At 38.2% G+C, this 16,004-nt stretch overlaps 1 protein-coding gene across 1 annotated transcript in view; it reads right to left on the bottom strand.

Annotated features, from left to right (window-relative positions):
• Positions 1-2,493: 2,493 nt before the first annotated feature.
• The window catches only part of ABCG2 (ATP binding cassette subfamily G member 2 (Junior blood group)), a 58,351-nt gene continuing 44,840 nt past the window's right edge, over positions 2,494-16,004 (bottom strand). The window contains exons 10-15 of the mRNA XM_007951698.2: positions 14,057-14,146; positions 12,554-12,678; positions 10,951-11,105; positions 5,952-6,041; positions 5,019-5,104; positions 2,494-2,641 (exon numbers count right to left, since the gene is read on the bottom strand). Of these exons, the coding sequence (XP_007949889.1) occupies positions 2,494-2,641; positions 5,019-5,104; positions 5,952-6,041; positions 10,951-11,105; positions 12,554-12,678; positions 14,057-14,146 (694 nt within the window). The remainder of the gene's footprint in view (positions 2,642-5,018; positions 5,105-5,951; positions 6,042-10,950; positions 11,106-12,553; positions 12,679-14,056; positions 14,147-16,004) is intronic.

Genomic DNA, 16,004 nt, shown 5'->3' with positions numbered 1-16,004 from the left:
CAATTGCTCTATGCCAGGGGCCACTGTCATCCAGAGCAGAACCAGACCATGAAGGGTGGTTTCTGAGACATGGAAACAGATGAGTATGTTCACTCCCTCTTGAAGAATTCTCTCTCTCCTTAATCATCTCCAAAATGTTTCTTCAACCTACCCACTTTTCCTTTCCTTACAACTACCTAACCCAACATGCCAACAATCCTTCCATACCTATTGTCTTCTTCAGGGATTGTGAAAGCCTGACAAGAGCAATTGAAGGAGCATAAACAGCAGCTATTATTCATTTATTCCTGAGGTTTCTTTTCTTTTAAACCAAATTCATTTTTCATCTGACATCCAAGAAAATAAAAGCAAAATTTAATACTAGACACACATTTGGAAGTAAATTTCTATAAACTAATATTTCCTTTTACACATCAGAGGAAAATACACTTCTACTTTTAAAATGTTCTTTAAAGTTCAAAGATAAAAATGTAATGCTATATTCCCAGACTGTTGTTGCAACAGTATGGGAGGACACCCACTGATGATGGTATTCCAAGCTGACCATAGTCATAGGGGTGTGTGTATACTCTGTTGATCCTCAATTTACTGAATTCCCATAGGAATACTGAAAAAAAAAAAAATCCACCTTTTAATGGGGCTAAAGCTTTGGGGTGAGTTGGAATGGATCCTGGAACAGGATATTTACGTATTTTAAAAAAATACTAGTGTAAAAAGAGGTGAAATCCACATAAAGTATGAAGACTAATAAACAGCACTGTACAAATATTAATTTTTTAGTTTTGACAAAGGTACCATGTTACATAAAATGTTAACATTCAGGCAAGTTGGGTGAAGGATATACAGTACTTTGTACTATCTCTGTAATTGTCCTATAAATATAAAATTATTAAAAGAAAATAAAAGGCAGGGAAAGGAAGAGTATTTTATGTACATATGTGCATAGGGACATACGGTAGTGATGGTCTAATAACAACAACAGAGGGAATATAAAGGAGTCATTTCAAAATTAAGCAAGGGAGCAGAGAGGAAATAATGAGTGGACAGGGGAGGGAGGGGGCTTCCCTGCATTGGAAATATTCTACTTCCTAAATCTAGATGGGAGCTCTGGGAGCATAGTGGCTAAGGCACTTGACTGCTAACCAGAAGGCTGGCGGTTCAAACCCACCAGCCACTCCTCGGAAGGAAGGTTGGGCATTCCTACTTCCGTAGTGATACCGCCTCGGAAACCCAAGGAGGGGTCGCTATGAGTCGGGGCCGACTCGATGGCAAACAACAACAGCAACAATCTAGATGGGTGACTGGACAGGTGTGCTCATTTTATGATAATGCACTGAACACATTACTCTTACACATTATTACACATTATTCTTCTACACATCACCCTAAAGTTTTTTTTAAAAAAAACCACTTCTCCATTACATGTAAAGCTTAGACTAGAGACTTATAAATAAATAAGGTGTATATGTAGGAAAGAAGAAAACCTGTTCATGGCTAAACAAAACAGTTATTAAATCATCAGTCTCAATTTTTCAGAGCTGGGAGAGAATTTGGGAAATATCAAATGCAGGAGTGGACAGAGTTCTTTCTTTTTTTAAGGAGTGGACACAGTTCTTTATGGAGGTACCCCTGGAGATACAGATGCAGTGGGTCTAGGCAGGGGCTGTTGTTGTTGTTGTTATGTGCCATTGAGTTGGACCCGACTCATAGCGACCCCTCCTTGGGTTTCCCAGGCAGTATCAGTACGGAAGTAGATTGCCCAACCTTCCTTCCGAGGAGTGGCTAGATATCTAAATTTTAGAAAAGTGCCTCTGGTGAGTTTGATGAACAGACATGTTATGACCCACTGAACGACCTCAGGGAGGTTAAATGACTTTGCAAAAAGGCCCCTAAATGGCACAAGAACCTTATTACTAGTCTCCTCACTGTATTCCACTTACAGGTGAAAGCTTCCACAGCCCAGACTGTTAAAACAAAATATTATAATTCCAATACAGAGAATATCACTAAATTATGTCACTTTGCCTTAGTAAGCTTATCAAAGATTTTTTTTCCTATCATGATGGCTTTTTAAAACTGTAATAACACTTCAATTTCTGACATATTTTAATTTCATATTACTAATAGCATTAATGCATTTGTTATTTATTAAATAATATTCATTGTAAGAAAAAGAAGGAGATATCGGTGATGTGTCAAGAGTTTCTAGAATTCAGGTCCTTTTCCAGGTCAACAAGGTACATGAGCTTTCTTCCCTGTGGCTACTGCCTCACTGGATGAACTAATATATAATACATGATATCATTAGTTTATGATTTTGTTTCCTTCATGTGTGATCCAGTTCATTATGATTTCTATGAAAGTTTCTGTTTAGAATAATTTGTTTCTCAGCGACATTATAATGGCAACAACAAGAATGTCAATGAATATTTAAAGTGAATCAAGGTACTTCTGTTTTTCGGGTAGATAAATCATAGAAAATTAAAGGGGAATTCAGGAAAATTTCTTAAGAAATAACAATTTTAGGTAGGCAATCGTGAGGAAAATAATAATCATGCAAGCCAAAGCCAGATGGTTCTGCCATAGGCCCCAAGGTGAGAGATCGATGCCTTGGTTTATCAAAAATTCTTCGCCAGTACATCTGAAATTCAACAAAAAAAGGAATACAATTTAACTCCTGGCAGCTGCCAAATATTACTCAATACATTCACTGTTCCTTAGTTGAATAAGTCTACAGATTAACTAACACTGTAATAATTATCCCACTATTTATAATAGCTAACAGTCATTAGAGCTTGCAATTTCACTAGATACTACGCTGAGCAATATGGATATATAGCGTAGTTAATCCCTAAAACAAGCTAATGGGGGTAGATATATACACTAAAATTAATGGAACTTGCCCAAGTCCACAGAGTCATACTTCAAACCAAGTTTCTGGCCTTCTCAAATTCATTTGCTTCCAAATTTAAAATATTGCTTCTCTTTAAAGAGCAGAAATATTTATACAGTAATTTTTCATTTACCCTCTGATGCATGAAACTTCAGCTTTAACTTATGGCATCTATGGCCTTTACTGAAATAATTAAAGCACTTTATAGATAAGTTACCCACACATACACACAAAAAAAATAGCCACATACAAGAACACAGGCTTAGAATTCTAAATCTTGGAAAAGAGGTGGACAAGTGCTTCCTTGCCAGGGTTGCCCTCTGTCAACTACAAAAAGTATCACAGATACTCAACTACAAGTCATTATAAGCAGTCCTAGCTATCAGGCTTAAAACTTACGCAGCAATTGGCACAGAGCAGGATGGTGTGGCCCTGCCATAGGTAAGAAAACTACCTGGTACGGCCACAATTATTGTCTGGTATGATTTCTGTGTGACTCTGAGAATTTAGCAGTTCCAAAACCAGCCATTGCCTCTATTTACTGAAGGAATGCCTTCCTCCTTTATGAGTTGAATCCAACTCATAGCAACCCCTCCTTGGGTTTCCAAGGTGGTATCATTACGGGAGTAGATTGCCCAATCTTCCTTCCGAGGAATGCTGGTGGGTTTGAACCGCCAGCCTTCTGGTTAGTAGTCAAATGCCTTAGTCACCTTAGGCCACCAGAGCTCCTTACGAGAATGAAGCCTCATTTTAAGTCACCATGCAGCCTATGGTGGCTTCTCCTCATCCGGACCTACTTTTCCCATCCCCTTCATCCTGTCCAGCTAGTTGGCAATGCCTATGTTACAAAGGTGTCACAGCCAGATCAAAAAAAATGGGTTGAATAAAATAGAACTTTTCTTTATAGAGGTTTTTCCAGCAATATTTCAAAATAGCAATTTGCCCAATATTACTAAGAATTATTTCTATTCTCATGAAAGATACAGGATACCAACATTTTTTCTCCAATTAATTAATATAATCAACATCAAGTCATTAATAACAATTGTAGAAAAAGAAGATTCTATTCAATTGTTAAAACAGTATGCTCTAATTTTATTAAAACATGCATTTCTGTTTTAATGACATTAAACAAAAATAAGATTACCTTCTCAGTTTACTAAAATATGTGTTTGTTTGCTTAGAGAACACATAGGGAGTATACCAAATCAGTCAGAATCTATGAGTATATGACTTATATATGTATAGATTCATATATGTATAGATTATGACTCATATGTGCACACACACACACACACACACACACATATATATATACACACACACACACACGAGTCAGAATCTATGAGTCAGAATCGACTAGATGGCAGATTTAAATCTATATAAGGAGCCTTGGTGGCACCACTACTTGTCTGTCAGTTTGTCGTACTGTGGTAGCTTGTGTGTTGCTGTGAGGCTTGATGGTATGCCACCAGTATTTCAAATATCAGCAGGGTCACCTATGGTGGCCAGGTTTCAGCAGAGCTTCCAGACAAAGAAAGACTCAGAAGAAGGAAGGGGCCATCCACTTCTCAAAGAATTGGTCAGTGGTGGCACTGTGATAAGCACTTGGCTGTTGATCAAAAAGTTGGCAGTTCAAACTCACCAGCTGCTACAAGGGAGAAAGATGTGGCAGTCTGTTTCCGGAAAGATTACAGCCTTGGAAACTCTATGGGCCAGTTCTAGTCGTTTTATAGGGTTGCCATGAGTTGGGATCAACTCGATGGCAATGGGTTTGGTTTGGTTTTATACCTGCATCTTATAAAACTAAGCTCTATTAGTGTAACTATATGTCAAGCTTAAATGCTCTGAGAAATAAAAACTCAAACTAGAAAACAAATAAGCAATACATAACAAACATTTCCTCTGCTTAAATATAATTTTCACTGTATGCAAATACCTAATAGTTAATTGTACAGTGCCTTCACATGTATTAGGGCATGGCTGAGTTTAGGATGAGTAAAAACCTGGGCTATGAGAAGTTCTGTGACCCTGACAGGACTCAGATCAGCTCTGAGTGCAGTGTCTTTTCTAGGTCAAGCTACAATAGTAAGCACACCCATGGTAACATTTAAGGCACACTTACATTGCATAGCCACTGCAGGTATTGTTTGTTGTTGTGTTTAAACCTGGGCAGAAGTGTTGTCCCAAAAATTCATTATGTTCTAAAGCCTATAACAAAATGGGTAGAGAGAGGGGAAAGAAATAGTTCTAAATTTCAAAAAGTTTCCAAATAAATATCACTCATGTCCTCTTAGTTTAATCTTTACTGATATTCCCATACACTGAGTTTTACATTCACACACTTTGTCATGCAAAAGCAACTAAAATTATTTTTTTTGCCAATCACAGTATTGATTGGGTAAGCAGGGAAACGTCTGGCTATATTACTCCAAGCTCTTTTGTTCTTCTCTCCTCAATGTTATAATCCTATGAACATGATAATTTAAAAACACACTGGTGCTCCATAGGTATTGTTGTTTTATGGTAATAATCTTTTGTATTGTTTATATTTGCTTTTCTTCAAAACTAGATGTAATTCTTGTGAGTTGGAAACTCAGTTATATTATATTAAAACACAGAACAGTTTTCTAAAGCCAATGGTGGTTATGGGTATTTGATGGTCTTACTATATTTTCTTCTAATATTTCTTTAATATAAAATCATTTTTCTAGTATCACATTCTCTCATTTGTTTCCTGTTTCACTGAGACTCAACAAAACTTTTTTCAACAACCTTAGTTATCCTTCTTCTCCACCATCAGTTATTTCTCCATTCTTCACCTTCATCAAACAACATGGTGACTGGGGAATACTACAAGTGATTAACAAGGTGATCTCCTGGCCTTGGGCTAAATCAACCCCAATAGGAAATTCTCATTCATTGCTCCTAAAAAGGAAATTTCTAGAGGGGAGACTTTCATAGTTCATGGTCAGGGACATGAGACAGACTTAATTCTGGCTGTTCCTTACTTAAAAACAATAACCTGGTCACAATGTCTAGACACAGAATCACTTACCGTAAAACCATATCGAGGAATGCTGAAATACTGAAGCCATGAGAGCCAAGGCACAATCGTTGTGAGATTTACCAACAGCCCTGAGAACATCTACAAAAAGAAAACACCAAGAGTCAGAACTGATCAAGCAAATTCGTGAAGCACTGGCTTAACAGTCAGTTCTCTAGAGAATGCCTTCTCCCAAGTCCCCTACAATCTTTCAAACATTTCTGCTTAAAGTCAACTATTTCTTGAAATTCTTTCCACTTATTCTAAACAGTTATCATACTCTCCTTTCCATATATGACTTCTATAGATTTGAGGCTATTCATGGTTTTAAGAAAGTGATTCTACATCTACAATAAATATTTTCTATATTTATGTTGTTACTGTCAGGTGCCATCGAATCAGTTCTGACTCACAGCAACCCTATGTACAACAGAATGCAACACTGCCTGTTCGTGTACCATCCTCACAATTCTTGCAGGCACTGTGCCAATCCATCTCACTGAGGGTCTTTCTCTTCTTCACTGACCCTCTATTTTACTTCATATTGTTCAGCATGATGTCCTTCTCCAGGGACTGGTCCCTTTGGATAACATGTCTAAAGTGTGTGAGATGAAAAATCTTGCCACCTCACTTCTAAGCAGCATTCTGGTTGTACATCTTCCAAGAGAGATTTGCTTATTCTTCTGGCCGTATATTCAATATCCTTCACCAATGTCATATTCAAATGCATCAATTCTTCTTCAGTCTTCCTTATTCATTGTTCAGCTTTCACATGTATATGAGGCAAATGAAAATACTCTGTCTTGCACTATGGATCAAATGTGAATGGATCAGAATGAAGAAAATCAAAGATGCATGGAAACAGTTAGTCTAAATGGATGATATGAACCCCAGCCTCCATGACCCTGAGACCAGAAGAACTAGATGGTGTCTGGCTACCCTACTGACAGTTCTGAAAGGGATTGCAATAGGAGGTCCTGGATAAAGTGGGAGAAAAATGTAGAACAAAACTCATAATCGTGAAAGAGACCAGCCTTATTGGTTTGATGGAGACTGGTGGAACCTACAAGACTATGACCCATAGACACTCTTGAAGCCTGGAACTGAACTTGGCCCCCATGACTCAACTTTCAACCAAATGATAGACACACCTATAAAGTGAACAATATTAACAGGGAGATACAGACTCATTAGAACAAGGGCAGCATTTGCCCAGGAATAAAGCTAAAAAAGGAGGAATGGATAGGAAAGAAGGATGAAAGGAAATGGTAAACATAAGAAGGAAGTGGGAAGAGTGCTGTTATATTGTGGGGATTGCAATGAATGTCACAAAACAAAATGTGTATGAATTATTGAATGAAAATATCAATTTGCTCTCTAAAATTTTACCCAAATCAAAATAAAAAATTTTTTTGTTAATGAAAAGAGAAATAAAGGTGAGGATAACAAAAGTACAATGAAGGAAATTTAAGGAGTTGCTTACGATGGAGAATCACAACAGCTAATATATATGAATGTGTATTACATGTCAAAAGCTTTACCTGGGCCAATAAAAGTACTAAAGTGAAAAAAGAAAGAAAATATGGTTTGTATCAGGCACACCTTAGTCCTACAAGTGACATCTTTGCTTTCGAATACTTTAAGGGAGTCTTTCGCAGCAGATTTGCCCAATGCAATATGTAATTTGATTTCTTGGACTACTGCTTCCATAGGCATTGATTTGTGGATCCAAGTAAAATGAAATCCTTGACAACTTTTATCTTTTCTCCATTTATCATGATACTGCTTATTGTAAGGAAGTTTGTTTTCTTATCTTCAACAGTAAGTGCATCAAGTCATCTTCACTTTCAGGAAGCAAAACTGTATCATCTGTATATTGCAGGTTGTTAGAGTCTTCTTCCAATGCTGATGCCATGTTCTTCTTCGTATTATTTAGCCTCTCAGATTACTTATTTGGCATGAAGATTAAGTAAGTATTGTAAAAGGATACAACCCTGACACACATCTTTCCTAATTTTAAACCACTGAGTATCCGCTTGTTCTGTTTCATCGACTGCCTCTTGGTTTTTGTATAGGTCCCACATGAGCACAATTAAGTGCTCTAGAATTCCCATTCTTCCCAATATTATCCATAATTCTTTAGGATCCATATAGTCAAATGTCTTTGCATAATCAATAAAATACAGGTAAATATATTTCTGGTATACTCTACTTTCAGCCAAGATTCATCTGACATCAGCCCTGATTTCCCTTGTCCCACACATCCTCTTCTGAATCTGGCTTGTATTTCTGACAGTTCCTTGCTGATGTACTGCTGCAACCAGTTTTGAATTATCTTCAGCAAAATTTTATTGTGTGTGCTATTAATGATTGATATTTCTCTATTTTATTGGATTGCCTTTCTTTGGAATGGGCATAAATATGGATCTCTTCCAGTTGATTGGCCATGGAGCTGTCTTCTAAGTTTCTTGGAATAGATAAGTGAGAGCGTTTATGTTGCATCTGTTTGTTGAAATATCTTGATTTGTATTCCATCAATTCCTGGAGCCAAGTTTTTCAATAATGCCTTCAGTGCAACTTGGACTTCTTCCTTCAATACCATTGGTTATTGACCATATGCTACCTCCTGAAATGGCTGAACATCAACCAATTACACGTCACTCTGTGTGTTCCTTCCATCTTCTTTTGATGCTTCCTATGTCATTTGATATTTTGCCCATGGAATCCTTCAATATTGCAGCTCAGGGCTTCAATTTTTTCTTCAGTTATTTCAGCTTGAGAGATGCCAAGTGTGTTCTTTGCTTTCGGTTTTCCAACTCTAGGTCACTGCACACTTCATTATAATACTGTACTTTGTCTTCTCAAGCCACTCTTTGAAATCTTCTGTGCAGCACTTTTACTTCATCATTTCTTTCATTTGCCTTAGACACTCTACTTTCTAGAGTAAATTTCAGAATTTCTTCTGGCATCCATTTTCCTCTTTTTTCTTTCCTTTCTTTTTAATGACTTTTTGCTTTCTTCATGTATGATGTCCTTGATGTCATCCCACAACTTGTCTGGTCGTTGGTGACTAGTGTTCAATGTGTCAAATCTATTCTTGGGATGGTCTCTAAATTCAGTTGGGTTTACTCAAGGTTGTAATTTGGCTCTAGTGAACTTGTTTCGACTTTCTTCAGCTTCAACTTAAATTTGCATATAAGCAATCAATGATCTGTTTCTTAGTTGGTCCCTGGCCTTGTTTGTGACTCGTGATATTGAACTTCTTCAACATCCCTTTCCACACATGTATTCTATTTGATTCCTGTATATTCCATCTGTCCATATGTATAGTCACACCATTATGTGTTTATGTTGTTGAAAAAAGACTGTTCTGTTGTCTGAAATTCAACAAACATGTATATAATCAAGATGTATTGATATTTACTGGTGATTGGAATGTGAAAGTTGGAAACAAAAAAAGGATCAGTAGTTGGAAAATATGGCCTTGGTTATAGAAACAACTCCAGAGATTGCATGACAGAATTTTGTAAGACCAATGACCAATTCACTGGATATACCTTTTCTCAACAATAAATAAAACCTAGGGGGGAAGGGTTGTACTAATTATGTATCATATAAAGACATCCACTCCTACTCCTACTCTAGCAGAAAGGGCAGGGTAAGTATTCTTGTTCATTTGATATAGTAGGAGAAAAATATAGTAACTGGTTCCCTTTACCAGTTGATCCATCTATATGAGCACAAAGTTTAGGGGCATGTAAACATAAAGAAAACAAAAATCCTCACAACTGGACCAATGAGCAGCATCACAATAAATGGAGAGAAGATTGAGGTTGTCAAGGAATTCACGTTGCTTGGTTCTACAATCGATGCCAACGGAAGCAGCAGTCAGGACATTAGACGACGTGTAGCATTGGGAAAGTCAACTGCGAAGGAACTGTTTCAAGTGCTGAGGAGCAAGGATATCTCATTGAGGACTAAAGTGCGCCTGACACAAGCCATGATATTTCCAATCACCTGGTATGCATGTGAGAGCTGGACAATGAATAAGGAAGACCGAAGAAGAGTTGATGCTTTTGAGTTGTGGTGCTGGCGAAGAATGCTGAAAGTACCGTGGACTGCTAAAAGAACTAACAGATCTGTCCTGGAGGAAGTGCAGCCAGAATGCTCCTTGGAAGCAAGAATGGCCAGACTTCGTCTCACCTATTTTGGTCATGTTGTAAGAAGGGACCATTCCCTGGAGAAGGATGTCATGCTTGGTAGGGTGGAGGGTCGATGAAAGAGTGGGAGGCCTTCAAGGAGATGGATTGATATGGTGGCTGCGATGATGGGCTCAAGTATAGCAGGGATTGTGGGGCTGGCGCGGGATCGGGCAGTGTTTCGTTCTGCTGTGCATGGGGTCGCTATGAGTCAGAAACGACTCGACAGCACTTAACAACAACAAAAAAAAGATTATAGCCAAGAAAACTCTATGGGGAAGAAGTTCCATTGTTACATGGGGTTATGATGAATCAGAATCTACTGGTGCCATCAATAGCAACAGGATTAAAATTAAAAATTAAAAAAAAAAAGATTAGCACAAATATCTTGATATGTCAGGAATCCAGATGTTTCAGGATATGTCTTGATACCTCAGGAACTCAGAAAGTATTCAAAGTACTCTGTGGATCCGAGACTACCTATGCTGCACACTGTTCTATTTTTCATGCAGCTTAGCTTTTGCCTTGGAGAGTAGCAGATACAAGCATACCACCAACAATTCTCTAACACCAGCACAAAAGTTAGATGATTGAGCTGTCATTTTTATGAGGCAATCGGCCAATCAAAACTTTTCTGGTTTTTGAACTTAGAATTTATGAATATTTCACTACATGTCTCTGCTACAGTTCAGTATGTAGCCTCCTTAAAACATGAGAGTCCCATTTGCAGAATCCTCAAAGCAAGTTTTACATTACAGGTAAATTTTGGGGAAGGAAGAAATTACTTCTCAAAGAACCTGGATCCTACTTACCATCATGAACACAAAACAGATGGTCATGAGAAGAGTTGCTATGGATACCACACTCTGACCAGCTGCTATGGCCAACCCCATGGAACTGGCTGAATAAGCCACCATCATAAGGGTAAACATCATGATGAAGAAGGCCTCCACCGTTGGTTTCAATCCTTAGTAAGGAAGAAAAGAGGAGGTTGATCAAACTGCCTGGGTCACCATGTTGTTGGCATTATTTATTGTACAAATAACACTACAATATTTTGAAAAACTAATAACAGAATGAAAAAAAAATCATCAACTAATCCAATTCCTCTGGATTACCAATTCTACTGTTTTTGTCCATACATATGACTTTTACAAAACAATCATACAGGGGTTTTTTTGTACTTATTTTGTAAGTGTTTTCCCATGTGCACCTATACTCTTTTATGGGTAATCACTACCAATTTTCTGAGCTCCTGAAATGATGAGCTACAGGCAACACAACTTGTCAGATTCTACTGACTTCTTTCCTCACAGGAAACTTACCAACAGTATATTTATTTTACCCAGATATTACCACAGGCTGTAAATGCATTAGTAAAGAAATGGGGACAACCCAAATACATGACCTCGCAGTGGTTTTAGTATCTGGTGGAGGGGAGATTTTATAGACCAGGTCTCCCTAGAGAAATCACATGGTAGCTCTGGACTTGAAACTACTTAGCAAACAGTCTTTATAAATAAAGCAACTTTATAAACTACAGTAGGCTAATACTAAGGGTCATACTACATTACCCATCAAGAGTTGTATATATTCTACAGAACAGTTACTTTGTCATATGAGGTGGCTATGAGTTGAAAATTGACTAAATAGCACCCAACAATAACAATCTTTCTGGAAGAGGGTCACCAGATCTTTCTTCTGCAATACCCCTGGGTGAGGTTCGAACCACCACACTTTGGGTTAGTAGTCAAGGGCAAAAGTTTATACCACCCGGGGACCTTCCTGACACATAGTAGGCTCTTCATAAAAAACAGGTGAGTAAATGAATGCAAGAAGTGACTCCTCCCCCACCCACCCATCCCCGAAAAAAGACTTGGGGATCTAGGTTCTATATTTAGTTCTTTATGACACACTTCTCATTTGTGAAATAAATGGTATAGACTAAATCAATGGTTTGTTTTTTATGTCCTGCTTTTGGGAAAATACATCTATTGATGCATGATTGAGTATATTTATTTCAGGAAAATGTGTGAAAATTCAATGGGAAATTCAATGATTCTGGGGTAACGCCTGAGTACAATGCACAAATGAAATCTGTCCTCTACACCTATCAAGCAAAGCAGTACTTTTGTTAAACCAATAAGCCCACAAGTCACCATTTTCTCTCATGAGAGAGAATAATCCTTCTCTTAGTAGAATGTAATTTTATAATTTTATTGCTTAAAAAAAAAAGGTTAGGTCATGGAAAGCCTTGACATCCACGCCCAGGATGGACAGATAATCTCAGAGAGTGCTCCATGGGCAGATGATTCCTTATTTCATGGTTTATAGGTGACAGAACCAAAAACATGTTTGCAAAAAAGAAACTGGCTTCACTTCATGCCCAAACATACTTTATGTCTCATCACTTACCTAACAAGAAGTATATTATGCAAGTGAATATAATACTTGGTAACGTCCTCATGGGTAGTAAATCAGATAATAGTTTTCCAAAGAAATAAGACGACACTCTGTAGTATCCACTGATATATTCATGTCTAAAGAACAAAACACCATAACAACAAGATACTTGGCATTCATTTAAGGAGGTACAGAGACAACATTTCAAATTATAAGGCATACACGAGAAGATTAGATGCTTCCTGTATAGATTCCTGTTACCAGGAGTGGCGTACTGCCTAAAGCATTTGACTGCTAACCAGAAGTTTGGTGGTTCAAACCCACCAGCCACTCCATGGAAGGAAGACTGAGTGTTCTACTTCCCCAAACATTTACCGCCTCAGAAACCCAAAGGGGGTCACTATGAATCGGAATCAACTCAATAGCAGTGAGTTTTTTTTTTTTTTTTTTGACACCTTCGCAATGCCCTGCATCCCTGTCAGTTTAAGCCTCTCTCTTAGGTGCATGCCTGCCCTGGGACATCATGCCAGGAAGCACTAAGTAGTGACTGCTCTTCTCATTCTAGAACTCCCTCCTAACACCATCTACTCTGCTTCCTAGAATACCTCCACCAGGTGAACAGATTCTGAATATCCTCTCTTTCTTCTGAGAATGCTCTTTCTCCTCTTTGACTCTGCTTGAAGACTAACACTATAAAGTCGCTGATCTTAGTGGTAGAGGCTTCTTTTTATAAGGAACTAAAAAGTGGCACTGCTGTCTTCCCAACACCCTAATGTAGCAGCTTCAGGTCATACTCTTGTTACTTCTCCCACCTGCACATTAAAAAAAAAAGGAAAAGAAAATGAACTTTTTCCTTCAATGATCTTGCCTTCTGAATATATATCCCTGTCAGCTATCGAATTCTATTTTCTCCCATCTGCAACTCTAGCTCCCTAGATCCCTCCCCTTCCTGATTACTTTCTCCTGTAATTCCAAACTCCTTCCATCAATATCTTTACTCTTTTCCTCTCTAATGATTCCTTTGTCAGCATGCACAATATGGGCAAATCTCTTCTTTGAAAATCCCAAGAAACAAAAGCAGACCACCTTTTACCATAAAGCTGCCCTCTGGCTCTTCCCTCTCCTCCTTCCATTGAGAGCTGAAATTCATCTATATTCTTTGTCAACTTTACCTTCCCACCTCCAATTTGCTTCTCACCATTTGCTGTCTACCAACCCCCTCAAACTTTTCCTGCCAGGGTCACTATGATGTGCAATTTGCCAGGAACAAAAGATCAGTTCAGTCCCATTACTGCTTGCATTTTCTGCAGCCTTTGGGTCTGCTGATCACCATCTGATCTTGAACTCTTTTTCCTTGTATACTGTGTCATCCTCTCATGATTTTCCTCTAGCCTCTGGCTGTTTTTCCTCAATTAGCATCAGTAATCTCCACGATCAATCCAGGATGTGACCAATTGGACACACATACACCATTGATGCTTGATAACCCTCTTCCCAGAACAGAAATTTACTTACATAAAAAGCTTTTTCTCTACCACAAAGAGCTCCACAGCTGACACACTGCTGAAACACTGATTGGTCGTCAAGAAGAAGAGTACTCCAGCCCTGAGAGGAGAGAAAGATTAACAAAATCACTGCAGACAATAAAACATTCTTACATCAACATCTCAGCACCAAAACTCTTTCCTTAAATGACAGTTTATAAAGTTCAATTAAAAAAAGCCCAACTACTCTGGCTAAAACAGAGTCCCTTTAGGCCTCTTTCCTCTATGCACTGTATCTCCCCATAGCACATGGGGAGCCCTGGGACTCCATATAGCACATTTTTAAATTCATCATTTTCAATCGCAAAAATACTATCCACCCTTGAATTTGAACTAGCAAAAATGCCAACTGGCATTCCTAATGTGTGAATAGAGTAACAATGAACCAAATAAAGCCCACAAGGTTAAAAACCCTATTAACCACTTTTGTTTTAAGAGGAACTGAGTAAAGAAGAAAATAAAACATTTGTAAGCAAAATGAAAGTGGAAGGAGACTTCAATTAATACCTTATTATCTAACACAATAGCAGCATAGCCTTAATATTATCCTTGACACTGTTAAACAATCAAACAAGTAACTGGTTTCCAAAGTGCTCAAAAGCAAAACAAATTAAGAATTATAAAGAAAAAGTGAATTTGTGCACATGAGAAAAAAAGAAGATATCATTACGGGAGCAGATCACCAGGTCTTTCTCCTACAAAGAGGATGGTGGGTTTGAACTGCCCACCATTCAGTTAGCAGCTAAGTGCTTAACCACTGTGCCACCAGGGTGTCTCTTGAAAAGGAAGATTCTCTATTAACCTACACTTAACAGAAATGTGGACTTTATGAAAGCAGGGCAACATCCCTGAAACAGGAGTTGGTCTCCCTTTGTCTCCAAACAATTTAATTGACATTGAGGTATCGAGATAAAACTGAAATGGAGATAAGTTAGCACATAATTTAACTCACATAAAAATAAGAGAATTTTTTCAAAAAGGAAAACCCAAGCGAACAACACTAACCAACTTTAAAAAAAAAAAAAAAAAAGTCCATAGGCCTGGAGTAATTTTTTTACACCTAAAAAAGAAAGAACTCGAAACCCTAGAAGAGATGGGCAAGTTTCTAGAAATAGAAGATCTACCTAAACTATCCCAGTCAGAGATAGAACACTTGCACAGACCCATAACGAAAGAATAAATTGAGCAGGATGTAAAACTCCCCACAGACAGATTTCCGTAAGATGGAGGGCTAGGCAAACAAACGACACAGACCTCTTCAACAAAGAAAAGAAAAACTAATTCACAGAGATACAGAAGATAATCTTGAAGCCCTGAGTTTTGAAAGAAACTATTCAGAAATGGATTAGGCACCAACTAGTAGAAAAACCTGAAGGAAAATAGTGAGTACAGAGACGGTCAGAGCTGTAGACTGTCAGCTACTCTGACAGTACCAACAGCCTGAATTTTCCAAGTGGTGCTGGGACCTCAGAATTGACCTAAAGATCAGCCCTTGTCACCAAGGGCTGCAGGGATGACTGTGCTGGTGGCCTATGACTAGGAAGGGAAACAGCAAGGTGGAAGAAAACCTGAGCTGTTCACTTTCCGCTGTCCAGAGGGTGCAGTCATTTTGATTGTTTACACACAGCAGCCATTCTGGATATTTAAAGTGACTGAGGGTGCAGCCATTTTGAATGTTTACAAGTGGCAGCCAGTCTGGATATTTAAGTGACCGAGGGCATAGCCATGTTGAATCTTTATGAGTGGGAACCATTTTGGATTTTAAAATGATAGCATTCTCATTCAGATTCCAGAGACCTAAAAATAGGCTCTGTTTGACAAGGTTGGCAGGGACATATGAGAGGCTGACAAAAGGAAAGGAGACAGGGTGTGAGTGTATAAGTGCTGCCCACTAGGAAATAGAGGAGCACAGCACAGTA

Source organism: Orycteropus afer, unplaced genomic scaffold, assembly GCF_000298275.1.
Source record: "Orycteropus afer afer isolate SDZICR_OR568_19922 unplaced genomic scaffold, OryAfe1.0 scaffold00309, whole genome shotgun sequence".
Taxonomy (NCBI): domain Eukaryota; kingdom Metazoa; phylum Chordata; class Mammalia; order Tubulidentata; family Orycteropodidae; genus Orycteropus; species Orycteropus afer.
This window is presented reverse-complemented; position numbering and strand designations above follow the sequence as displayed.